The sequence below is a fragment of the Sphaerodactylus townsendi genome, linkage group LG05 (assembly GCF_021028975.2).
Source record: "Sphaerodactylus townsendi isolate TG3544 linkage group LG05, MPM_Stown_v2.3, whole genome shotgun sequence".
NCBI classification, from domain to species: domain Eukaryota; kingdom Metazoa; phylum Chordata; class Lepidosauria; order Squamata; family Sphaerodactylidae; genus Sphaerodactylus; species Sphaerodactylus townsendi.
Genome location: NC_059429.1, coordinates 5598205 through 5623591, shown reverse-complemented (window position 1 = coordinate 5623591; position 25387 = coordinate 5598205). Strand labels below are relative to the sequence as shown.

The following is a 25387-nucleotide window of genomic DNA, read 5'->3' as shown; positions in this document are numbered from 1 at the left end:
CACACATCCCCCCCCCACACACACACACATATATCTAGGTTGGCCTGGGCCCCTGGACTAGATGTGCGTGCACCTCAGTGAGCAGGGAGGACTCGGCTGGCAGGCCAGGTGCCTGTGCTCCAGGTGGATGCTGCCTTGGGGGGCGGGGGTAGAGGTGGCAGAGATGCTAAAGAGGCGCAGAGCGGCGCATGTGGGACTTGCTGGAGGCTACAGCTGGCTGGCCCCTGCTTGAGGGGGTTATTCAGGTTAAATTGCCATGTTGACACTTTGCGATAAATAAGTGGGTTTTGGGTTGCAATTTGGGCACTCGGTTTCGAAAAGGTTCGCCATCCCTGCCCTAGAGGAAGGGTCTGCTGAACGTGGGGTCAGAGAATCCCAGCCCAGAGAGCTCTTGGGAAGGACCTCCCTTTGGATTTCTGTGAAGGGAAAGACCATTGCTGGCTCTTCATTGCGGAGTGGGTAGTGGGAGGTCTTCCGGGATCTCCCTTCCCATCCCACCCTGAGAGGTGTTGGAGAACCATGAGCCAGGTGAGGCAGTTGTGAAAAAAAGATCTGTTCTTGTGGCTGAGAAATCCTCCTTGGTTGCTCCCAGGCAGTGTGCCAGACCTGCCACCCCCAGTGGGGCACAATCCTCAATGTTCTGACCGTGTTTTCAAGCCAGTGTGACCAGTGCCCTTGCTTTGAGTAAGCCTCCCCGTGTGTGTGTGTGTGTGTGTCTCCCTTTTGTTCTGTAGAAAATCAGCAATTCTTCCATTGTCAGGAGACTCGGGATCCAGGAATGCAACCTGCTTGTCACCCAGCGCATCATGAAGTACCCAGTCTTGGTGGAGCGCATCATTCAAAACACGGAAGGTGTGAGGCTCACCTGCAGAGCACGGCTTCTTAAGTCCAGCTGAGAGGTTCCGGGGGTGGTTTAGAGAAGAGAATGTAAAGGGGGGTGGCATTTTTGATGATGATGATGATGATGATGATGATGATGATGATGATGATGATGATGATGATGATGATATTGATACAAAAACAGATACACAGCAAACAAGATCAATATGCTGGATTTTGTATTACATCACACGTTGGACACTCCCCAAGCATCTAGGACTGTGTGATGTATCGACGAATAATGCGTGCAGAGCCGAGTAGGGTGGCCTTTTGCAGCTGACATATGGTGATTCTGTCAGCGCCAATTGTTTTTAAGTGCCGTCCAAGGTCTTTAGGCACTGCACCCAGTGTGCCGATCACCACTGGGACCACCTTTACTGGTTTGTGCCAGAGTCTGTGTAGTTCAATCCTTAAATCCTCGTATCGTGTAAGTTTTTCCAGTTGCTTCTCATCAATCCTGCTGTCACCAGGAATTGCAACATCAACTATCCACACTTTCTTTTTTTCCACAATTGTGAGGTCAGGAGTATTGTGTTCCAAAACTTTGTCAGTCTGAATTCGGAAGTCCTAGAGTAGTTTTACGTGTTCATTTTCAGTGACCTTTTCAGGTTTGTGATTCCACCAGTTCTTTATCACAGGCAGATGGTAGTTGTGGCACAAGTTCCAGTGAATCATCTGAGCAACAGTATTATGCCTCTGCTTATCATCATCATCATCATCATCATCATCATCATCATCATCATCATCATCATCATCATCATCATCATTATTATTATTATTATTATTATTAATTCGATTTGATAAACCGTCCTACCCCCGAAGGGCTCAGGGCGGTGTACAATAGCGAACGACAAGACAATAACACAAATCGAATAGCCCCAATTAAAAACAATACAAAACCTTAAAACTATAGCAGCAGTAACCTACAAAAAATTAATAATAATAATAATAAAAGGCGTCTGGCATCAAACCCCAGTGGACAAACCCTGGGAGGGAGGGGCTAGGCAGATGGTCAAGTATATAGCCTGTGGCAGGGCAGCAAAAGAGGGGCGGGCTCAGCGGCCGGCCCCCCCAAAAGCCCAGTGGAACAACACAGTTTTGCAGGCCCTGCGGAAATCTCCCAGGTTCTGCAGGGCCCTAACTGCTGGAGGAAGAGCGTCCTACCAGGCAGGGGCCAGGGCATTAAATGCCCTGGCCCGCGTGGAGGCCTACAGCGCCGCATCAAGCGAGGGGCCGGGACTAACTATCAGATTCCGGGCCTTCGCTTAGCCGGAGGACGAATTTCTGACTCCAGGACATATGGGGTGAGACGGTCCCGTAGGTATGAGGGCCCTTGGCCGTAAAGGGCCTTAAAGGTCAGAACCAACACCTTGATGTTTTCCAGACGTGTCATTTGTTCTGCTCTCTCCCTCCTCGGTCCCTCTCTGCAGCCGGCACGGAAGACTGGGAGTCCCTGACCCAAGCACTGCAGCTGATCAAGGAGGCCATCACGGCGATCGACACCAAAGTGAACGAGTGCGAGAAAGCGCAGCGCCTCCGGGAGCTGGTGGCCCGGATGGAGTTCAAGTCTTCGTGGAAGTTCCAAAACGGGCTGGTCTTCCGGAAGGAGGACATGCTCCAACGGCGCCTCCTGAGCGATGGGATGCTGTCCTGGAAAGCAGCCTCGGGGCGCCTGAAAGGTTGGTGGGCAGTCCGGCACCTCACTTCCTTCGTCCTCCTCCATGCCAGCTGCAGCAAGAGCCCTGGGCAGAGGGTGTGCCACCCCTCTTCAGGCTCTGCAGGCTGGCTGGGGTGATTCAGCAACCTCTGGGCCACTTCACACTTCTGACAGGAGTGTCCGGCTAACCTTGCGCCACACACTCCCCCCCCCCCACTTTCCTAGCTGCAGCTGGCAGGGTTTCCATCCAGCCACTGTGGCAGTTGTGTAGCTTCCTCCCTCACCTGCACCCTTGGAGGTCAGGAATCGAACCCGGAACTTCTGGTGTACCCAATGGCCACTGAGGTCGGTCTCCCACTTCGAATCCAATGCGGGTCAGTCTGGGGTAGGGAACCTGCAGCTCGAGAGCCGCATGCGGCTCTTCTGCCCTTGCACTGCGGCTCCACGAGCCGAGACCGCTGGCCCCATCCTTGCCCACCCTGCAGGCAGCAGGGCGGGCGCACCAACTGCCCGCAGCCGGCTGGGCCGTGCTGCGGGCTTCCCCTCTCGCCTGCCCCGTTGGAGCGGGGCGGGTGTTTTCCCGGTGGCCGGCGAGGCCGAGCCGCTGGCCCCATCCTTGCGGACGCATCCAAAATGAGCGGAGTAAAAGGTTAAAAAACCCCAATATATACAGTGTTATCTTTATTTTAAATGTCAAAAATTATTTGCGGCTCCAAGTGTTTTCTTTTCCCATGGAAAACAGGTCCATGTGGCTCTTTGAGTGTTAAAGGTTCCCTACTCCTGGTCTAGTCCTTGGAGTGGCCCTGGCTCTCCAGAAGGGTCTCGAGGGGCCTTTTCCACCCCTTGCTGAAGCACTATTGGAGCCTTCGCTGCTCAGCTCTTCCTCTGCAGGCTCCCGGGGGCGCTTGTGCCGCCTGTGCCGTTGTCAGGTTCTGACGAGCGGCAGGAGGAGCCAGCTCTCAGGGGTTTGTCGCCATGAAATTGGAATCTCCTTTGCAACTCAAAGAAAAAATATGTCAGACATTGGGAACTGGGGGTCCTTATTTGTCTTTTTGTAAGATGCAAAAAGAGCATTGATCTTTAAACTCTCTAGGCAAGTGGTGGTGAACCTTTGGCACTCCAGATGTTATGGACTACAATTCCCATCAGCCCCTGCCAGCATGGCCAATTGGACTACAATTCCCATCACCCCCCAATTGGGCTACAATTCCCATCATCAATTGGCCATGCTGACCGGGGCTGATGGGAATTGTAGTCCATAACCTCTGGAGTGCCAAAGGTTCACCACCACGGCTCTAGGCAGATGGGAATAATATTTGGGGTAGGACCTTGGCTCTGGAGCAGCCAGGTGGTTGGGCCCACAGCTGTGCCCTCTGATGGCTGCACGTCCTGGCTGGTTGTCCCATTTGGGCACCCGCATGCAGGCTCCTATCTGGACAGGGGCTCCAGCTTGGCCCCTGAAGCCCCAAGGGCTGGCCGGCCTGCCTGCCTGCCTGCCCTGGCCGTCAGCTGACAGTTTCTCCCCTCCCGCAGAGGTTCTGGCTGTCCTGCTGACGGACGTGCTTCTGCTGCTGCAAGAGAAGGACCAGAAGTGCACTTTTGCATCTGTGGTGCGTATCTGTGGGGAGAGGCTGTGTTCCCTGGTGACTGGGATGCTTGGATCAGGGTTGAATTTTGCCTCTGCCGTAAACCCTCTTCAGTAGGCGACGCTCCTCCTCGGTGCTGTATCTTCAGCACACGGGCAGTCATTCATGCCTGCTTTACAGGGTTGTTGTGAGGGCGGTCTGCCTGACTATTGCGATCCAGGGGTGTTCTGGACTGATCCTGGTGTTTCTTGCCTCGCAGGATTCCAAGTCACCGGTGATCTCCTTGCAGAAGCTGATAGTTCGGGAAGTGGCCAACGAGGAGAAGGCCATGTTCTTGATAAGCGCCTCCTTGGAAGGACCCGAGATGTATGAAATCCACACCAGCTCCAAGGAGGATCGGAACTTCTGGATGGCGCTGATCCGCCGGGCAGTGGAGAAGTGCGTGTGGCCCTTGGTCTCCCTGACGCTGCTGGAGTCTTGCCTGGGCCCCTTTGCCATGGAGCAGAACTGGGACGGGGGTGGGGTGGGGGTGTAACCAGACAGGGCAGTCTGGCACCCCCAGGACTGAGAGCCATATTCTTTTGATGTGTTGCTCTATAGCTGTCCTGATGAGGAAGAAAGGATCCCAGCCGATCCCGAGGAGGAGAGGAAGCAAGCCGAAGCCAGGGCAGCGAAGCTGAAGGAGTTCCATGGTGAGACAGCCGCTTGGCTTGGGGTCCCTCGAGGGCCAAAGGAGCATAGCCTTGGGACAGCCGTTCTGCCTTCGGGCCACTGCTGCCTGCGGAGCCGCCCCCTCAGGCCGAGGCCGATCCAGGGAAAGTCCCCTGAAGCTCAGCCTGCTCAGCCTGTGTCTCCCTTGCCTTGATTACTCCTGCTTTGGCCCCCTCTAGACCGCCTGCGGGTGAAAGATGACCTGATCGTGCAGAGCCTGAATGAGAAGCAGCAGATATACCTGGAGATGGCAGAGATGAGTGGCTTCAAGGCCGCGCCCCAAGCCTCCCGCCCCTGGCTCCTCTGCAGGACGGAGGTCTCCGAGGACCTGCACGGGGAGGCCCTCGTCAAGCAGGCGGTGACCGAAGGTAGGGTGTGTGTGTGAGCGTCAGACGGCTTGGGAATCTCCTCTAAGTCTTGCAGAATTGGAGGATCTGGACGCACGCACGCACGCACGCACGCACGCACGCACGCACACACATCTTTGCCTGTGGTCAAGCCTGACCTTTTCTTAACCGTTGGAGCTGGGTGAGAAGCTGTGTACAATTTCAAGATCCAGAAGGTGGGAGGAGAGAAGATTGCCAGGGCTTTCACCCCCTCCCCCCCACCAAAAAAAAAAAAAGGGCTATACGGCAAACCTTTTCGAGACCGAGTGCCCAGATTGCAACCCAGAACCCACTTATTTATCGCTAAGTGCCAACACGGCAATTGAACCTGAATACTGAGGTCTTAGTTTAGAAAAACGGTTGGCTCTGAGGCGTGCGTTACTCGGGAGTAAGCTTGGTGGTAGTCGGTGGCTTTGCTTTGAAGCAGCCGTACAACTCTTCCAACGGGTGAATCATGACCCTAAGAGGGTTTACTCAGAAGCAAGCCCCATTGCCAGCAACCAAGCTTACTCCCAGGTAAAGGGTCACGCTTTAGTTCTTTACATGAAAATTGGTGGGGTTTAACAGCGCTTAACAGGGTTACCTACACTGTTTCCCCAAAACTTAATGCTAATAATCAAGCCCAGCGGCCCAGGCCAGCCTAGATGTGTGGGGGAGGGGAGGGCGACTCTGTTTGCTCGTGCCCGCAGAGAGGGCTCTGAGTGCCACCTCTGGCACCCATGCCATAGGTTCGCCATCCCTGCTATAGGGCTTTGGTTCCTTCTGAAGGTCCCGCAGTGAGGAGTAGAATAAATTATGCGTGCGGGTAACAGAATAAAGCTGTCCTGCTAGGGAACGGAAACAAACAAGTGTTTCTGGCCCTATCCTGTGGGTTCAGTCCCCAGTGCCCAGGCAAGGTTTCTGGATGGCGACAGACAGACAGACAGACAGACTTCCCTATGGCAGTTGCATTGAATCTCTCACACACGCGCACACACACCCCCCCGCACCCAACTGCAGCAGCCTCCTAAATGGGTTGATCTCTCCCAACTCCCTGGGCTGCTTGGCTCAGTTCCAGAGGCTGCTGTGTGGGTAGGGGCCAGGGGAGTGTCAGGACGTGGGGGTGCTGTTCTTCCATTGGCCGCTGTCATCTTTTCCCCCTCCCCCACCAACCGGCCGCTGAGCCAGGTCTTGCTGTCTTCTAGTGGAGAGCATCCAGCACTTGATCTTCACGCAGCTGGGGAGTGCAGCCTGTCGTCCTGAGGATGGCTGTGCGTCGGGGGCGTTGAGGCGAGCAGAGACCTTTGGGGGCTACGACAGAGCCACGGCTGGGCCAGCCAAAAGTAAGAGCAATTCTGGGAACAGGAGAGCCAGCAGGCGCAGCTGGAGTAAAACAGACTTCAGTCACCAATAGGAAGGAAGGGCTTCCTGATGGAGCCGGCTGGCTGACTGGAGCTCCCCTGTCCAGCATCCTGAGTGTTCTGCCTTCCCAGGCCAAAATCATCCCAGTGGGTTTGTGGGGCATACAGGTTTGGCCCCCGTTACCCAAGCAGCAGCAGCAGGAGCTCCAGGGCTTCCTGGGGCCCGTTTCGCCTTCTGCCTGGCTTTTTCCTCCTCAGTGACAGTCTGTTAAATCCTAGCCCAGCCAGCCAGCCGTGCTGAGCAGTGGCCTCATTTCATCCTCCTTGCGAAGGAGTGGGGAGGGTTTGCTGTGTGCATCAGTCAGTCACTTTGCCCCCCTCCGCCCTGCATCCCAGCTGGCAGTTTCAAGAAGAAGGTGTGTGGTGGAGACCCGTGGGTGCGAGAGCGCCGAGGCCTCCAGGCCAATCCAGATGTGCCAGCCCAGGAGCTTCCTTCAGCCATCAACGAAGGACCATGCTTGGTAAGTGGAGAGTTTTCCGCTTGCTGGGCCTCTTGGGAAATAATGCTCTATTGGCTGCGTGTTTGTGACCGGGCTTAGTCTAAGGCAGGGGTCGGGAACCCGCGGCTCGCGAACCGCATGCGGCTCCTTTCTGCTTGTACTGTGGCTCCTGGCACGGCTGCCCCTTCCAGAGGCGTACCAGGTCCAAATGGTGCCCAGAGACAAAAAACCCTCTGGGCACCCCCCCGTGGAGACCCGGGCCTTTATTCGCGAAGTACAAGCAGCAATGGCTTATCACTTCCACGAGTAAGCACTGCAGCTTACTACAAGCAAGCAGCCTGGCTCCTCTCCTCAGCAGCCACCCCGACTTACCCAGGCTAGCTCCCAGCTGCCGCTTCCATAGGGCAGCTACAGTTAAAGTCTTCTATGGACTTTTGTGAAGAGGTGCAATTCCCCAAAAGATTGCTTAAAGGGGAAAGCAATTTTTAATCAATCTTTGGAGAATTGCCCTTTTAAGAAAGTCACATAGAGGCTGGCTGCCAGAAGCCGAGCCTCAGAGCCTGCCGTGGGAGGGTAAGTGAGGGGGAGGAGGGGAATGACGGCAGGCTGGCCAGTTGGCGGGGGGGGGGTAAGGGGGGGCAGGAGCCATCTGGGGAGGAGGCACTCTCCCCCTGTTCTGGAAGGGGGGGAGGAGGTGCTCTGCCGTCGGCGGCAGCTGGAGCTGCAGAGCTAGGGCTGGCTGGGTGTGGGGCGGGGCGGCACCACGGACGGGGGTGAGGCTCCCCAGCTGCTGCCACCGGGTCCAAATGGCTCTTTGGGTAGCAAAGGTTCCCAACCCCTGGTCTAAGGCATTGGTCATCACATTACAAAGCCCTTCACGGCCTTGGCCCCTCTTTGTTTCGGGGCCACTTCTCTCCCTATTCTCTGCCACAACAACTTTGTTCAAGTCAGCAGGGGCTTCTGCAGATGCCAACCTGAAACAGGCCAAATCAGCAATGGCTAGTAAATGTTTTCCCTGTTGCGGCTTCTGCCATGTGGAATGGCCCACCCAAGGAGGTCAGAAAAGCCCCCACCCTCCTGGCCTTCTGCAAGCTCGGCAAAACTGAACGGTTCAAGGGGGCTTTTGGTGCGTGTTACAGGGTTGCCCTTGACAACATGGCTTTACAAACTCACCTGAATCCATGACTAGGGACCGTAGTCTATGTGTAGCTTGTTGCAAGTGGAGTCCTGTTTATGGAATTTCTGTACTGCTTAATGTGTCGCGTGAACACCTGTGCTCTGCGTCCGTTCTTTCTTGGTGGTTCCAGACTTCTAAAATCCTAATGCACTGGTTATTGGGAGCAGCAGTGGCGTAGGAGGTTAAGAGCTCGTGTATCTAATCTGGAGGAACCGGGTTTGATTCCCCGCTCTGCCGCCTGAGCTGTGGAGGCTTATCTGGGGAATTCAGATGAGCCTGTACACTCCAACACATGCCAGCTGGGTGACCTTGGGCTAGTCACAGCTTTTCGGAGCTCTCTCAGTCCCACCTACCTCACATGTTGTGAGGGGGGAAGGGCAAGGAGATTGTTAGCCCCTTTGAGTCTCCTGCAGGAGAGAAAGGGGGGATATAAATCCAAAACTACTACTACTACTACTACTCTTCTTCTTCTTCTTCTTCTTCTTCTATTGAATGTCCCATTTTTGCGATTGTATGGCTAGAATCAACTGGCTGTTGTGGGTTTTCCAGGTCATGTGGCTGTGGTCTGATAGTTTTTGCTCTAATGTTTCATCTGCATCTATGGGTAGCATCTTTAGAGCTTTGTCACTGTGGCCTCCAACCGGATTCTTGTAATGCCCCGTGCGTTGGTCTCCCCTCAAAGTCAACTTGGAAACTCCCACTGGTGAAGAATGCTGTGGCTTGACTATTATCGGGAGCCAGACAGAGCATTCATACCTCTCCCACTCTGCAGACACTCCAGTGGCAGCCCACCAGTACCAGACACCACTGAAGGTATTGACTGTCACCTAGAAAGCAGTGGCGTAGGAGGTTAAGAGCTCATATGTCTAATCTGGAGGAACCAGGTTTGATTCCCAGCTCTGCCGCCTGAGCTGTGGAGGCTTATCTGGGGAATTCAGATTAGTCTGTGCACTCCCACACACGCCAGCTGGGTGACCTTGGGCTAGTCACAGCTTCTCGGAACTCTCTCAGCCCCACCTACCTCACAGGGTGTTTGTTGTGAGGGGGGAAAGGCAAGGAGATTGTCAGCCCCTTTGAGTCTCCTGCAGGAGAGAAAGGGGGGATATAAATCCAAACTCCTCCTCCTCCTCCTCCTCTTCTTCTTCTTCTTCTCCTCCTCCTCCTCCTCCTCCTCCTCCTCCTCCTCCTCCTCCTCCTCCTTCTCCTTCTTCTTCTTCTTCTCCTCCTCCTCCTCCTCCTCCTCCTTCTTCTTCTTCTTCTTCTTGACCCTGGACCCTCGTATTTGCGAGACCACCCCTCCTCCTATTTTACCCATAATAAAAGGCTAAGGGATGGAATGTCCTGACGACGAACCCTCCACCAGTGGGGAAGCAGGATTCACGAAGTGGTGTGGGATATTCCATTTCCTCCGTGCTCTGGGGACCACGGAAGCCCTCCGGCCCCCCAAACAACCAGCCCCGCCTGTGGATCAGCTGATCCTTGGGTCATAGAAGCCATCCTGCCTCCCCCAGCCCCACAGGCCATCTAGTTCAACCCTCTGTTCAATGAAGGATCACCATTGAGCATCTCAGACAAGTTTTTATCCAGCTGCTGTTTAAAGACTGATAGTGAGGGGGAACTCACCACCTCCATAGGTAGTTAATTCCACTGTTGCACAACTCTCACTGTAATCCCCCCCCCCCAATATCAAGTTGGAAACTTCTTCTTGTAATTTAAAACCATTGTATATTTATTCTAACAGGAACAGCCCCCTCCTCTTAAGTGACAGCCCTTCCAATACTTAACAGAGAGAAACCTCAGTCTCTCCTCCAGACTAATCATTCCCGAGTCCTTCAGCCTTTCCTTGTAGGACTTGTCTCCAAGCCCACGATCATCCTCGTCACTCTCCTCTGCATCCACTCCACTCCACTCCATCCCATCTACATCTTTTTTGAAGTGAGGCCTCCAGAATCCTACATAGGATCTCAGTTGAGTCTTGACCAATGCAGTGTACAGTGGGACTATGACATCTTGAGAATATAGAACTCGGCACTTCCCTTTGTTGGATTGCATCTTGTGCACATCCACCCACTTTTCCAGCGTGTCTTCTCTCTCTCTCTCTCTCTCTCTCTCTCTCTCTCTCTCTCTCTTTCTCTCCCTCCCTCCCTCCCTCCCTCCCTCCCTTCCGGGGTGTTTGCTGCTCCTCCGAATTTGGTATTCATTTGCAAATGTAATGAGTTGTCCCTTCACCCCCTCAACCAGATAATTTATAAAAATATTGAAAAGGACACCTGTCTCTATTCAGATGGAATGCCATTGACAGCAAATTTTTGGGTGCGGTTCTCCAAACAGTTCCTATCCACCTAACTTTCCACTCTGCAATCCTCTGATTTATCCATCAGAACATCCTGGGAACCCTGTTAAAAGCTTTAGCGAAATCCAGGTGAACAACTCTGGCAGCGTTCCCTCGATCCAGTACTCTATTTAAAAAGGAGAAGAGGTTGGTCTTCTCGCACGCATGCACGCACGCACGCACGCACGCACACGCAAAGTCCTCGCTTTCTGACCAGCAGGCCTTTCTTCTTTGCTTTTCCACAGAGTGATCTGTCAAGACTGGAGTGCAGCGGCCGACCTCAGCCTGCCATGGAGTCAGAGGTACTGACTGGCTCAGGAAGCTGGGATGGCCAGGAGCCTAAGGATCATGAGGCATGCCTTGGGCCCCCACCTCCCTTGGGTGGGGGAGGGCATTTTGAAAAAGAACTCAGATGGGGTTCATGCAGGCCTGCCTTGTCAAAGGAACCCACTGCAGACAGGGTGGGGGGAGTTGACTGTCCCTCTTGCAGCGAGATGGTCTGGGGCGGGGGTGGAATCGGGCTTGCAGCAACCCAACCAGGAAGGCAGGTGTGATGGAAAATAGTTAGCTGAACTATGTATTAGCTAGAAACATGTGATATTATGCAACCAGTGTTATTAGGAAGCTGAAGTATGTGAACCTGGAGTTTACAGACTTCATCTCAAAAGGGGTATATCATGAAAGATGCTATAAAACATAAATGCAGTGAGAGATTGCTCAACTGGTTACATTCCTTTTGGTTCTTTGTCCCCATTCCGGGAACCCATGGCCCAGAGATGCTTCCCTGACCACGTCTCAAGATGGAATTTTTAAAACCTTTGTTTTCCCCTTCTCAGGAAAACTCTGTTCAGGCCACGAGGTAACTTAGGCCTTTGAAGTTTCATCCTAGCACCTCTGCATAGTTTCCTGTCCTCCCTCCAGGAGATCAAAAGGCAAAGATGCTTTTCACAGTCATATGTGACTTCCCTTTACTGTAGCGATAGCATCATTCCATGACACGCCCCCTTTTGGAGATGAAGTCTGTAAACTCCATGTTCACATACTTCAGCTTCCTAATAATACTGGTTGCATAATATCACATGTTTCTAGCTAATACATAGTTCAGCTAACTATTTTCCATCACAGCAGGCAATCTGCTTTCAGACGGCTGCAGGCACGGGCAGTGGCAGCTGGAGGCCCTGAGAGGCAGGAAGCTCTTCCAGACCTCCCTATTCCCTCCTGGTGCATCTCCTTTGAAATGGAGGGGATGTGCCTGAGTGCCCGTGCAGTGCTGCTGTTCCGGCCTGGGCCTGGGCCACGGTGCAGGATCCCTTCTGAGCGGTGAGACTCTCCTCTGCAGCTAACGCCCCACTCGTGTTCCGTCTCTCTTCACAGCTTGTCCAAAGGATCCAGGCACTCCTGAGGTTGCTTCTCAGCCTGCAGGTGAGCTACGGCCTCCCCCAGGTGGTTTATGGTATTGCAGGTTGTTTATGGTATTGCAGCATTCAGATTTTGAGGGAAAGGACTGCAGGGTGCTGGTGTGGGGGGAAGCCTTGGTTTGTGGGCCCAGGGAAGCCCAGGAAAGAGAAGAAGCCCATTGGGACCGGCTGTGTTGAAGGTTTTCTCTGCTACCAAGTGGAGCTCTGTTCAGTGAGAGCCAGTGTGGTATAGTGGTTCAGAGCAGGTGCACTCTAATCTGGAGAACCGGGTTTGATTCCCCACTCTACCATTTGAGCTATGGAGGCTTATCTGGTGAACCAGATTAGCTTGTGCACTCCAAGACATGCCAGCTGGTTGACCTTGGGCTAGTCACAGTTCTGCAGAGCTCTCTCAGCTCCACCCACCTCACAGGGTGTTTGATGTGGGGGGGGCGGGAAAGGAGATTGTAAACCTCTTTGAGTCTCCTTACAGGAGAGAAAGGGGGGGATATAAATCCAACTCTTCTTTTCTTCCTTCACACGCAGCAGATCCCTGGTTCTTCATGTATGTAGGTGTGATCAAAATTCTTCTGCCAATTTGCGGGAGGTGTAGTCGCCTCTATTACATCACCAAGGTTTTTCTTGCCAAGTTTGCTAGCTGACCAAGAGTTCAAGCACCACTCAGCTGTCAGTGAGCTCTGCTCAGTTATTTTCATTGTGGACGGTTACCATATATACTCGTGTATAAGTCGACCCGCATATAAGTCGAGGCACCTAATTTTACCACAAAAAACTGGGAAAACGTATAAGTCGAGAGTGGAAAATGCAGCAGCTACTGGTAAATTTCAAAAATGAAAATAGATACCAATAAAATTACATTAATTGAGGCATCAGTAGGTTAAATGTTTTTGAATATTTATTTCAAAGAAAAACAGTAAACTAGCTCTGTAAGTGGTCAACAAGGACAATATGGTATCAACAATAACTTTAAAAGTACAAAAACCTTAGCTTTTTTGTAAGGAAGGGTTTTAAACAATGGATCTTAGAATAAAAACTGGAATGAACATGCCTGTTCACTGTGACTCAAAACTACCCTACTTTTTAAAAGAATAGTTCATTATTTTTAGTGTACATGTTTTTAAAATTGCATATGGCAGGTGTCATTTTAGAAGGAAAATTCACACAACCTGTCAGGGGAGGAATGTTTATGTTAGCAGTACCAACATTTCAGAGTATCTTTAGGATGATACCACCCAGGTTTGGTTCAGGGGGTCCAAAGTTATGGACCCTCAAAAGGGTAGCCCCATCTACTATTAGCTTCCATTGGAAACAATGGGGGATGAGAGCACCTACTTTGAGGATCCATAACTTTGGACCCCCTGAACCAAACATCACCAAACCTGGCTGGTATCAGCAAGAGATTATCCTGATGATACCACCCAGGTTTAGTGAAGTTTGGTTCAAGGGGTCCAAAGTTATGGACCCTCAAAATGTAGCCCTATCTACTATTAGCTCCCATTGGAAACAATGGGGGCACCCCCTTTGGGGATCCATAACTTTGGACCCCCTGAACCAAACTTGGGTGGTATCATCAGGAGAGTCTATTGAAAAATCCCTGAAATTTTGGTGCCAATAGCCTAAAAACTGCGCCCCCTGGCGCCCGACAAAGTAAAAACCCTAAAATATTTTTTTAAATAAACTTGACTCGTGTATAAGTCGAGGGGGGCTTTTTCAGCACAAAAAATGTGCTGAAAAACTTGACTTATACATGAGTATATACGGTAACTGAAAGTTACAGGAAAGTTAAATTAATTGCTTTTTAATAGACATTATGAGTTGAAGTTGGCCTTACCTTGCTATATCTCATGTAACACATGAACTTGCTGATAAGACCACTCACACTTGATTCATCTCATATTTGGCTGATCACTTATCTAGATAATAATCACATGGTACAGATTTAGAAAAAGAGGAAATTGATGTTTTTCTACAAACATGCATTATTATGATACGCAAATTGGATTTTTTGGTTTCAGTAGCTGCTGGCTGAAGACTGACTCAGCCTTCCATCTTTCTGAGTTTGGTAAAATGGGGGTAAGGTATAGTCAACTGGGGGTAAGGTATAGTCAGCTGTTGCAGACATGATTGCAAATTATTCAACAGTAAAGCGAATTTATGTTTTGGGGACTCTGGATCTTTTTCTCACGTTTGTAATAATGAAAAATATTTTATTGAGTTGAAAGAAAGCGAAGAAGAGAAACTTTTGCAAGCTGATGGCAAACCACCAAAAGCATATGGAAAAGGTATTGCAAGAATTGCTGTTTTGAGTTCTACTGGGTAGACAGAACAGCATGACCTAATAGAGGTACTGTAGGGAAAATTTAGTATCAGAGCCTAGATTGCTATAATGGATGGAGAAATATGTTGCATAATATAATCCAAAACTTGATGTGGAGTTCAAAGCTGAAAAGATGGGAACCTTTTTCTGTCTAAAAGCTGGCAAAAGTGCCGAGAGAGCCATTTATCACATAAGAAAAGGAAGACTGCTCCCACTTCAGTTGTATTTATGGTAGGCATGTAAAATTGGGCCACAGAAGTATGGACAGGGAGAAAACTTATAAAGGATTTAAAACTAATTGAATGCAACAAAAGTGACGGAACACTGTGAAATATGCAATAAGGCCAAATGCACCGCTTGTCATTATTCAGGGCAAAAGGAGGAGGAGAAAAGGAAGTGCTAACAAAAGCATGCTTGGACCTAATTGGACCTCTAGTGGCTTCTATTGATGGAAACAAATAATCTGTTGACTGCAGCAAGCAGATTTGCCCTGTGTATTTTCTCAAAATCAAAAAATTAAGCATGAAATAAGTTCAAAGCTTATGTAGCAGCTGTCAAAAACGAGCATGGAAATGTTATTCTCAGATGACGCGACTGAATGCAGTGCTAATGAATTCCAAAATTAGATAGAACAAGTCTGCGATATCCAAGATCAGTGATATACTTGCCTCCTCAAAACGGTCTCGCAGAATGCTTTAATCGTACAATACTTGAAACTGCACATTGTTTATTAATGCAGGCTGGACTACCTGACTTCTAAAAAGCTGTTGGGCGGAATTTATCAATACATCTGCATATCTCTATAACAGAACACCAAGTGAGCCTATTTAGATGACTCCTTTTGAAATATGGTACAAGAAGAAACCCACTTGAGGCCTTTTGGAGCAAAAACTTACAAAATGAGCATTGCTGTCGATTTTGTCCTGATACAACTGATGCACTTTCTCATATTCTGCTTCACTGTTCAAAATACAACAACATCAGAACTGATTTGAGAACTGTATTGCCAACAGGATTTATGCTCCTTTCCGACAAAATAAAAATGGCTAAGCTTCTAAATAACTCTAATGTTGAAATCTCTGAAGCTGTTGCTATATTTTTACTCTGTGTACTGCAAGTTGCGCAATAATGATCTTCTTATTGTATATGGAATTCTTGACACACACCGGTTTTATGCCTAAAAAAGGTTTTGGATTTGGAGCAAAAAGTTATGCACAGATTCCCAAAGACAGAAGAATAAAACTAGATCCAAGAGCTGAAGTTGGAATGTTAGGTGGCTACAATCCAACTTCAAGAGGCTGCAGAGTCATAGATGCTAAGACCTGTGACGTCAAAATACGCAGTATTGCCTACATAGATGAAATAAATATTCTCCGTGCTTCAGAACAAGATGATTCCACAAAAGAAAGCAGACATGGTACCAAAGAACCATTTACAGAATGGATGACAGCATTGCCTCCCTGTACTGCATACCGACAAGAAACTTCCCAACTAGAAGGGGACGAAGATGGAGCCGAACCAACAGAGAGACTGTAGTAACCGTAAGGAGGTCAAAAAGAAGCTCAAAGGAAGTAGCACCAAAGAGATACCCACCCCGGCCACACGAATGTGCAAAGCCACAATGAACTCAAAAGCTGGGATGAAACAGTGAAGTTGCCTCCACATGAAAAAGAACAACGGATCGTGGCAGCAAAGGAAGAATTAGACTCTTTACACAAGAAAATGATAATGGGCATACTGACAAAACCACTTACCAAGATGAAATCTGAGAATCTCTGTCAGAAATTATACCTGGTTGACTTCCAAAATGCTGACACTTGAGAAAGGGTTGGTTAGGATTTCACAAGTGCCTGCTTCATTCAGTCAAGCAAGGGTTAACAGCTGAAGTCACATGCCGAGAATTGCATGAGCTTTTGGAAAGACCTTTCTTCTTCTAGCAAAAGAAGAGAGACAGACTACACAGATACCCAGACTTATCCTTGCATGGATAAGTATTTGCCGTTCCTGTGTTTAGTGCAGGGGTAGGGAACCTGCGGCTCTCCAGATGTTCAGGAACTACAATTCCCATCAGCCTCCCCCCCCCCCCCCCACCCCCCCCCCCCCCCACCCCCCCCCCCCCCCACCCCCCCCCCCCCCCACCCCCCCCCCCCCCCACCCCCCCCCCCCCCCACCCCCCCCCCCCCCCACCCCCCCCCCCCCCCACCCCCCCCCCCCCCCACCCCCCCCCCCCCCCACCCCCCCCCCCCCCCACCCCCCCCCCCCCCCACCCCCCCCCCCCCCCACCCCCCCCCCCCCCCACCCCCCCCCCCCCCCACCCCCCCCCCCCCCCACCCCCCCCCCCCCCCACCCCCCCCCCCCCCCACCCCCCCCCCCCCCCACCCCCCCCCCCCCCCACCCCCCCCCCCCCCCACCCCCCCCCCCCCCCACCCCCCCCCCCCCCCACCCCCCCCCCCCCCCACCCCCCCCCCCCCCCACCCCCCCCCCCCCCCACCCCCCCCCCCCCCCACCCCCCCCCCCCCCCACCCCCCCCCCCCCCCACCCCCCCCCCCCCCCACCCCCCCCCCCCCCCACCCCCCCCCCCCCCCACCCCCCCCCCCCCCCACCCCCCCCCCCCCCCACCCCCCCCCCCCCCCACCCCCCCCCCCCCCCACCCCCCCCCCCCCCCACCCCCCCCCCCCCCCACCCCCCCCCCCCCCCACCCCCCCCCCCCCCCACCCCCCCCCCCCCCCACCCCCCCCCCCCCCCACCCCCCCCCCCCCCCACCCCCCCCCCCCCCCACCCCCCCCCCCCCCCACCCCCCCCCCCCCCCACCCCCCCCCCCCCCCACCCCCCCCCCCCCCCACCCCCCCCCCCCCCCACCCCCCCCCCCCCCCACCCCCCCCCCCCCCCACCCCCCCCCCCCCCCACCCCCCCCCCCCCCCACCCCCCCCCCCCCCCACCCCCCCCCCCCCCCACCCCCCCCCCCCCCCACCCCCCCCCCCCCCCACCCCCCCCCCCCCCCACCCCCCCCCCCCCCCACCCCCCCCCCCCCCCACCCCCCCCCCCCCCCACCCCCCCCCCCCCCCACCCCCCCCCCCCCCCACCCCCCCCCCCCCCCACCCCCCCCCCCCCCCACCCCCCCCCCCCCCCACCCCCCCCCCCCCCCACCCCCCCCCCCCCCCACCCCCCCCCCCCCCCACCCCCCCCCCCCCCCACCCCCCCCCCCCCCCACCCCCCCCCCCCCCCACCCCCCCCCCCCCCCACCCCCCCCCCCCCCCACCCCCCCCCCCCCCCACCCCCCCCCCCCCCCACCCCCCCCCCCCCCCACCCCCCCCCCCCCCCACCCCCCCCCCCCCCCACCCCCCCCCCCCCCCACCCCCCCCCCCCCCCACCCCCCCCCCCCCCCACCCCCCCCCCCCCCCACCCCCCCCCCCCCCCACCCCCCCCCCCCCCCACCCCCCCCCCCCCCCACCCCCCCCCCCCCCCACCCCCCCCCCCCCCCACCCCCCCCCCCCCCCACCCCCCCCCCCCCCCACCCCCCCCCCCCCCCACCCCCCCCCCCCCCCACCCCCCCCCCCCCCCACCCCCCCCCCCCCCCACCCCCCCCCCCCCCCACCCCCCCCCCCCCCCACCCCCCCCCCCCCCCACCCCCCCCCCCCCCCACCCCCCCCCCCCCCCACCCCCCCCCCCCCCCACCCCCCCCCCCCCCCACCCCCCCCCCCCCCCACCCCCCCCCCCCCCCACCCCCCCCCCCCCCCACCCCCCCCCCCCCCCACCCCCCCCCCCCCCCACCCCCCCCCCCCCCCACCCCCCCCCCCCCCCACCCCCCCCCCCCCCCACCCCCCCCCCCCCCCACCCCCCCCCCCCCCCACCCCCCCCCCCCCCCACCCCCCCCCCCCCCCACCCCCCCCCCCCCCCACCCCCCCCCCCCCCCACCCCCCCCCCCCCCCACCCCCCCCCCCCCCCACCCCCCCCCCCCCCCACCCCCCCCCCCCCCCACCCCCCCCCCCCCCCACCCCCCCCCCCCCCCACCCCCCCCCCCCCCCACCCCCCCCCCCCCCCACCCCCCCCCCCCCCCACCCCCCCCCCCCCCCACCCCCCCCCCCCCCCACCCCCCCCCCCCCCCACCCCCCCCCCCCCCCACCCCCCCCCCCCCCCACCCCCCCCCCCCCCCACCCCCCCCCCCCCCCACCCCCCCCCCCCCCCACCCCCCCCCCCCCCCACCCCCCCCCCCCCCCACCCCCCCCCCCCCCCACCCCCCCCCCCCCCCACCCCCCCCCCCCCCCACCCCCCCCCCCCCCCACCCCCCCCCCCCCCCACCCCCCCCCCCCCCCACCCCCCCCCCCCCCCACCCCCCCCCCCCCCCACCCCCCCCCCCCCCCACCCCCCCCCCCCCCCACCCCCCCCCCCCCCCACCCCCCCCCCCCCCCACCCCCCCCCCCCCCCACCCCCCCCCCCCCCCACCCCCCCCCCCCCCCACCCCCCCCCCCCCCCACCCCCCCCCCCCCCCACCCCCCCCCCCCCCCACCCCCCCCCCCCCCCACCCCCCCCCCCCCCCACCCCCCCCCCCCCCCACCCCCCCCCCCCCCCACCCCCCCCCCCCCCCACCCCCCCCCCCCCCCACCCCCCCCCCCCCCCACCCCCCCCCCCCCCCACCCCCCCCCCCCCCCACCCCCCCCCCCCCCCACCCCCCCCCCCCCCCACCCCCCCCCCCCCCCACCCCCCCCCCCCCCCACCCCCCCCCCCCCCCACCCCCCCCCCCCCCCACCCCCCCCCCCCCCCACCCCCCCCCCCCCCCACCCCCCCCCCCCCCCACCCCCCCCCCCCCCCACCCCCCCCCCCCCCCACCCCCCCCCCCCCCCACCCCCCCCCCCCCCCACCCCCCCCCCCCCCCACCCCCCCCCCCCCCCACCCCCCCCCCCCCCCACCCCCCCCCCCCCCCACCCCCCCCCCCCCCCACCCCCCCCCCCCCCCACCCCCCCCCCCCCCCACCCCCCCCCCCCCCCACCCCCCCCCCCCCCCACCCCCCCCCCCCCCCACCCCCCCCCCCCCCCACCCCCCCCCCCCCCCACCCCCCCCCCCCCCCACCCCCCCCCCCCCCCACCCCCCCCCCCCCCCACCCCCCCCCCCCCCCACCCCCCCCCCCCCCCACCCCCCCCCCCCCCCACCCCCCCCCCCCCCCACCCCCCCCCCCCCCCACCCCCCCCCCCCCCCACCCCCCCCCCCCCCCACCCCCCCCCCCCCCCACCCCCCCCCCCCCCCACCCCCCCCCCCCCCCACCCCCCCCCCCCCCCACCCCCCCCCCCCCCCACCCCCCCCCCCCCCCACCCCCCCCCCCCCCCACCCCCCCCCCCCCCCACCCCCCCCCCCCCCCACCCCCCCCCCCCCCCACCCCCCCCCCCCCCCACCCCCCCCCCCCCCCACCCCCCCCCCCCCCCACCCCCCCCCCCCCCCACCCCCCCCCCCCCCCACCCCCCCCCCCCCCCACCCCCCCCCCCCCCCACCCCCCCCCCCCCCCACCCCCCCCCCCCCCCACCCCCCCCCCCCCCCACCCCCCCCCCCCCCCACCCCCCCCCCCCCCCACCCCCCCCCCCCCCCACCCCCCCCCCCCCCCACCCCCCCCCCCCCCCACCCCCCCCCCCCCCCACCCCCCCCCCCCCCCACCCCCCCCCCCCCCCACCCCCCCCCCCCCCCACCCCCCCCCCCCCCCACCCCCCCCCCCCCCCACCCCCCCCCCCCCCCACCCCCCCCCCCCCCCACCCCCCCCCCCCCCCACCCCCCCCCCCCCCCACCCCCCCCCCCCCCCACCCCCCCCCCCCCCCACCCCCCCCCCCCCCCACCCCCCCCCCCCCCCACCCCCCCCCCCCCCCACCCCCCCCCCCCCCCACCCCCCCCCCCCCCCACCCCCCCCCCCCCCCACCCCCCCCCCCCCCCACCCCCCCCCCCCCCCACCCCCCCCCCCCCCCACCCCCCCCCCCCCCCACCCCCCCCCCCCCCCACCCCCCCCCCCCCCCACCCCCCCCCCCCCCCACCCCCCCCCCCCCCCACCCCCCCCCCCCCCCACCCCCCCCCCCCCCCACCCCCCCCCCCCCCCACCCCCCCCCCCCCCCACCCCCCCCCCCCCCCACCCCCCCCCCCCCCCACCCCCCCCCCCCCCCACCCCCCCCCCCCCCCACCCCCCCCCCCCCCCACCCCCCCCCCCCCCCACCCCCCCCCCCCCCCACCCCCCCCCCCCCCCACCCCCCCCCCCCCCCACCCCCCCCCCCCCCCACCCCCCCCCCCCCCCACCCCCCCCCCCCCCCACCCCCCCCCCCCCCCACCCCCCCCCCCCCCCACCCCCCCCCCCCCCCACCCCCCCCCCCCCCCACCCCCCCCCCCCCCCACCCCCCCCCCCCCCCACCCCCCCCCCCCCCCACCCCCCCCCCCCCCCACCCCCCCCCCCCCCCACCCCCCCCCCCCCCCACCCCCCCCCCCCCCCACCCCCCCCCCCCCCCACCCCCCCCCCCCCCCACCCCCCCCCCCCCCCACCCCCCCCCCCCCCCACCCCCCCCCCCCCCCACCCCCCCCCCCCCCCACCCCCCCCCCCCCCCACCCCCCCCCCCCCCCACCCCCCCCCCCCCCCACCCCCCCCCCCCCCCACCCCCCCCCCCCCCCACCCCCCCCCCCCCCCACCCCCCCCCCCCCCCACCCCCCCCCCCCCCCACCCCCCCCCCCCCCCACCCCCCCCCCCCCCCACCCCCCCCCCCCCCCACCCCCCCCCCCCCCCACCCCCCCCCCCCCCCACCCCCCCCCCCCCCCACCCCCCCCCCCCCCCACCCCCCCCCCCCCCCACCCCCCCCCCCCCCCACCCCCCCCCCCCCCCACCCCCCCCCCCCCCCACCCCCCCCCCCCCAACCACCCCCCCCCCCCCCCTCCCCCTCCCCCTCCCACCCCCCCCCCCCCCCACCCCCTCCCCCCTTCCCCCCCCGTCCCCCCCACCCCCCCCCCCCCCCCCCCCCCCCCCCCCCCACCCCCCCCCCCCCCCCCCCCCCCCCCCCCCCCCCCCCCCCCCCCCCACACCCCCCCCCCCCCCCCCCCCCCCCCCCCCCCACCCCCCACCCCCCCCCCTTCTGTTTCCTTTTTCTTTCATCCTCTCCTTCTCCAACCAGGTACCAGAGATTTGGAGGACTATGAAATCCCAGAGATACATCAGGAAATGCTACCTGACCTAGGGGGAAATGATATCTTGACCCAGCCTGACCTGGTCAAAGGAGGGTGGGGTCTGGGATCTGATAAATTGAGGGGAAGAGAGGGGCGAGGTCTCTTGGCTCAGGTCTCTCTGGAGGGGAGCAGAGCTCTTGCCTGAACTGGGAAGGCGGCTGCCATTTTCTGGACCATGTGCTCAGCCAGGTAATGTGAGCTCTTTGCCAATGGCAACATTTTACGCTTTAAGGACCTACCCTGCTTTCTACCATCTTTAGCCAGGGTATGTATTAGTGATAGGAAAAGAGGATTTGCGTTTTATCTCCTTTTATTTTGTAACCCTTGCTAAATCTGGTGTGTGCTAAAACATATGGTAATCATTTTCTTTTTAATAAATACTTTTTAAAACCTTAGCTGTGGAGGAAAGTTCTCTGTACCACTTATGCCCTACTGTCTTGGACACGCTATTTAAACAGGAGGTAGAGGAAGGCTGAGCAGCTTTTCCTCCAGGATCTCCAGTCTACCCTGTGGAACCCAGGAGAGGGGAACCAAGGGGAAACTGAGGCAGGGGCCTCGTGCAGTGGGAAAGGAAGCTGGGAAATCCTGATCTTCCCCAGCAGGCAGTCCTCAACTGATCAGGTGGTGGCAGCATACCCAAAGAGAAAATTAGCCCTCCCCAGGAAAAGTCAGTAACTCCTGGGGGTGTGCAGAGTGTGAAATAGGGCCTGCCAGCCAAAAGCAAGCCCGTTTCGCCACAGCAAGGAAGGGTCAGGGTGGGCGAGAACAGGCTCAGAAGTGAAGGCAGTTTTCAGAGAATCAAAAGAAGACTGGCAAGCAGAGCTCCAAATCAACAGAGAACCAGGACGAGAAGCTGCAGGGCCTTTTTCTTTGGTACGTAAAAGATTGGTCAAAGGGAGAGCCAAGGAGGAAAAGTGAGGGATAAAGTCATGGTAAGCGTAGGAGGTTAAGAGCTCATGTATCTAATCTGGAGGAGCAGCAGTGGCATAGGAGGTTAAGAGCTCGTGTATCTAATCTGGAGGAACCGGGTTCGATTCCCTGCTCTGCCGCCTGAGCTGTGGAGGCTGATCTGGGGAATTCAGATTAGCCTGGGCACTCCCACACACGCCAGCTGGGTGACCTTGGGCTAGTCACAGCTTCTCGGAGCTCTCTCAGCCCCACCTACCTCACAGGGTGTTTGTTGTGAGGGGGGAAGGGCAAGGAGATTGTCAGCCCCTTTGAGTCTCCTGCAGGAGAGAAAGGGGGGATATAAATCCAAACTCTTCTTCTTCTTCTTCTAAAAATTAGCAAAGCACAGGAAGAATTGGAGTTGTTTACGAGTACGAGGACGGGGCCATGGCTGCACATCAGCCACAAAAGTCCATAAAGCATCCCCGTTGGCCTTTGCCAGCCAGGATGGGCACAAATCCAAAGTGGGCTTTTCAGATTTCAGGACTACATTGTCCTGGGGGAGCCGACTGGAGTCGTCCGACGTGGAACCTGAAGATGGCTAAGGGGCCTCCAGTTCACTCACTGCATTCAAGTTGGTGGAAAGGTCCGGGTGGAATAACAAGATATTACCTGCAAAGAAGCTTGCAAATGTGTCACATAATCCTTTGTATAATTTCTAAGCCAGGGATCCCTAATGTGATGTCTATGTGCGCTTCTGAACATGTTTGATGGGCTTCAAAACAAAACAGCTTTCATGGTCACTCAAAGACATTGGGAGTTTTCACAAAACATTAGGAGTGTTCAGGTAAAGCAACCTGTGATGGGGGCAATGGTTTCCAAACAGATTCCTTCTGCAGATACAGAAGTGACACCTTCCTTCCTTCCTTCCTTCCTTCCTTCCTTCCTTCCTTCCTTCCTTCCTTCCTTCCTTCCTTCCTTCCTTCCTTCCTTCCTTCCTTCCTTCCTTCCTTCCTTCCTTCCTCCCCCCCCCCCCCCCCCCCCCCCCCCCCCCCCCCCCCCCCCCCCCCCCCCCCCCCCCCCCCCCCCCCCCCCCCTCCCCCCCCCCCCCCCTCCCCCCCCCCCTTCCCTCCCTCCCTCCCTCCTTCCTTCCTTCCTTCCCTCCCTCCTTCCCTCCCTCCCTCCATCCTTGTCGCAGTTATGAACTACACTTTTCTGCCGAAACAAGGTCCATACTGCTTCAAAGCTTCGAAGTGGGGAAGCATCGAAACGACACCTCATCCGTTCAACCAATCACGAGCCGCTTTTGTGGCATGCGCAGAATGGGAGAGTCGTGGCAGGCAGAAGCGCATGTAACTGTAAACTGTAAACTGTAAAAACTGTAAAAAAAAAAAGAACGCTCCCATTTCCCGCCGTAACACAAGCGCCAATCACGATCGAGGAGCGAAACAGGGACCAAGATGATCCCGCCCACTTAGCTTGGTTCCAGGGGGCCAACTCAGTTGCTGTGGGGACAGCCTGGAATTGCCCTCCACTGAAGGGAACCGAGTTGACCTTAGCTCCCTTCTGTAGTGGGGAAAGTCCTGAGCTCTGCTGCACACAATAGCCTTTGCACACTCTGCTAAAATACCAAATTGGTGCATGTGTGTACGAAAACATAAATCTAACATAGATTACCTATAGTTTGGGGAGGGGGTTAACACTGCTTTTTCCCTCTGGCTTCAGAATTTCTGGAAACCCCCCAGCTCCAGCCTGATGGAGTCACCCAGGCCCAAAGTGGTGATGAGCAGGTCGGTCCCGGTTGAGCTCAAATGTGAGAGTAGGACAGCGATGGCGAACCTTTTCGAGACCGAGTGCCCAAATTGCAACCCAAAACCCACAGATTTATCGCAAAGTGCCAACACGGCCATTTAACCTGAATGCTGAGGTTTTAGTTTAGAAAAAAAAGGTTGGCTCCGAGGCGTGCGTTACTGAGGAGTAAGCTCGGTGGTAGTCGATGGCTTTGCTTTGAAGCAACCGTGCAACTCTTCCAATGGGTGAGTCCCGACCCTAGGAGGGTTTACTCAGAAGCAAGCCCCATTGCCAGCAACTGAGCTGACTCCCAGATAAAGGATCATGCTTTAGTTCTTTGCATGAAAATCAGTGGGGTTTAACAGCACTTAACAGGGTTACCTACAGTACTTCCCCAAAACTAGGTCTTAGGTTTAATGCTAATAATCGAGCCCAGCGGCCCAGGCCAGCCTAGATGTGTGTGTGTGGGGAGACACTCTGTTTGCGTGTGCCCACAGAGAGGGCTCTGAGTGCCACCTCTGGCACCCGTGCCGTAGGTTCGCCATCACTGGAGTAGGACATCATTTATACCACCCAGCAATTGTTGATGAGACTGTTCTGGCAGCAAAGTGACTGTTCTGGCAGCAAAGAACCTCCTTCTGGCATCTTACAAATAGGCATTCCCTGGTAGACTTCCTGAGGGAGAGAAAATAGTGAAGCCACTTTAGAACCTGGAATTGGACTCCCCTTGTTCTAAGCTCAGGCCGGTCTTCGTGACTGTTATTAGAACTCTGACTCTTTTTTTTTTTTTTAGTTAAAAATTAAAAAAAAAGAGTCAGAAAAGACCGGCTCTGACTCACTCAGCTGAACAGCAGCTGCCCGAAAACACCTTGGTGTGTGCTAAGTGGCCTTTGTATTGAAACTCAGAATATTTTCACAAGATCTGTTGACTTTCTGGGTTTTGCCCGCTCGCTGCAGCCGTGTTTGCTTTCCAAACATGCATGCCCTCGCTCCCTGATGACTGTTTGGACGTGGTACCAGGAATAATCACTCTGGCTGCCAGTTCCACTCAGGGTTAGGAGTGCATCTCAATAGGGTTAGGAATGCACCCTGGGACAGGGTTCTGGGCCAGGAATCCTTTGCATAAGTAGAGCAGCAATGGCGTAGTGGTTAAGAGCAGGTGCACTCTAATCTGGAGGAACCAGGTTTGATTCACCACTCTGCTGCTTGAGCTTATCTGGGGAAGA

At 58.9% G+C, this 25387-nt stretch overlaps 1 protein-coding gene across 1 annotated transcript in view; it reads left to right on the top strand.

Moving 5' to 3' along the window:
* Positions 1 to 519: 519 nt before the first annotated feature.
* ARHGEF18 (Rho/Rac guanine nucleotide exchange factor 18) overlaps positions 520 to 25387 on the top strand; it is a 29425-nt gene continuing 4557 nt past the window's right edge. Inside the window, exons 1-11 of the mRNA XM_048496663.1 lie at positions 520 to 528; positions 735 to 852; positions 2310 to 2558; positions 4070 to 4146; positions 4382 to 4560; positions 4723 to 4814; positions 5013 to 5201; positions 6404 to 6541; positions 6956 to 7080; positions 10814 to 10870; positions 11943 to 12217. Of these exons, the coding sequence (XP_048352620.1) occupies positions 520 to 528; positions 735 to 852; positions 2310 to 2558; positions 4070 to 4146; positions 4382 to 4560; positions 4723 to 4814; positions 5013 to 5201; positions 6404 to 6541; positions 6956 to 7080; positions 10814 to 10870; positions 11943 to 12217 (1508 nt within the window). The remainder of the gene's footprint in view (positions 529 to 734; positions 853 to 2309; positions 2559 to 4069; positions 4147 to 4381; positions 4561 to 4722; positions 4815 to 5012; positions 5202 to 6403; positions 6542 to 6955; positions 7081 to 10813; positions 10871 to 11942; positions 12218 to 25387) is intronic.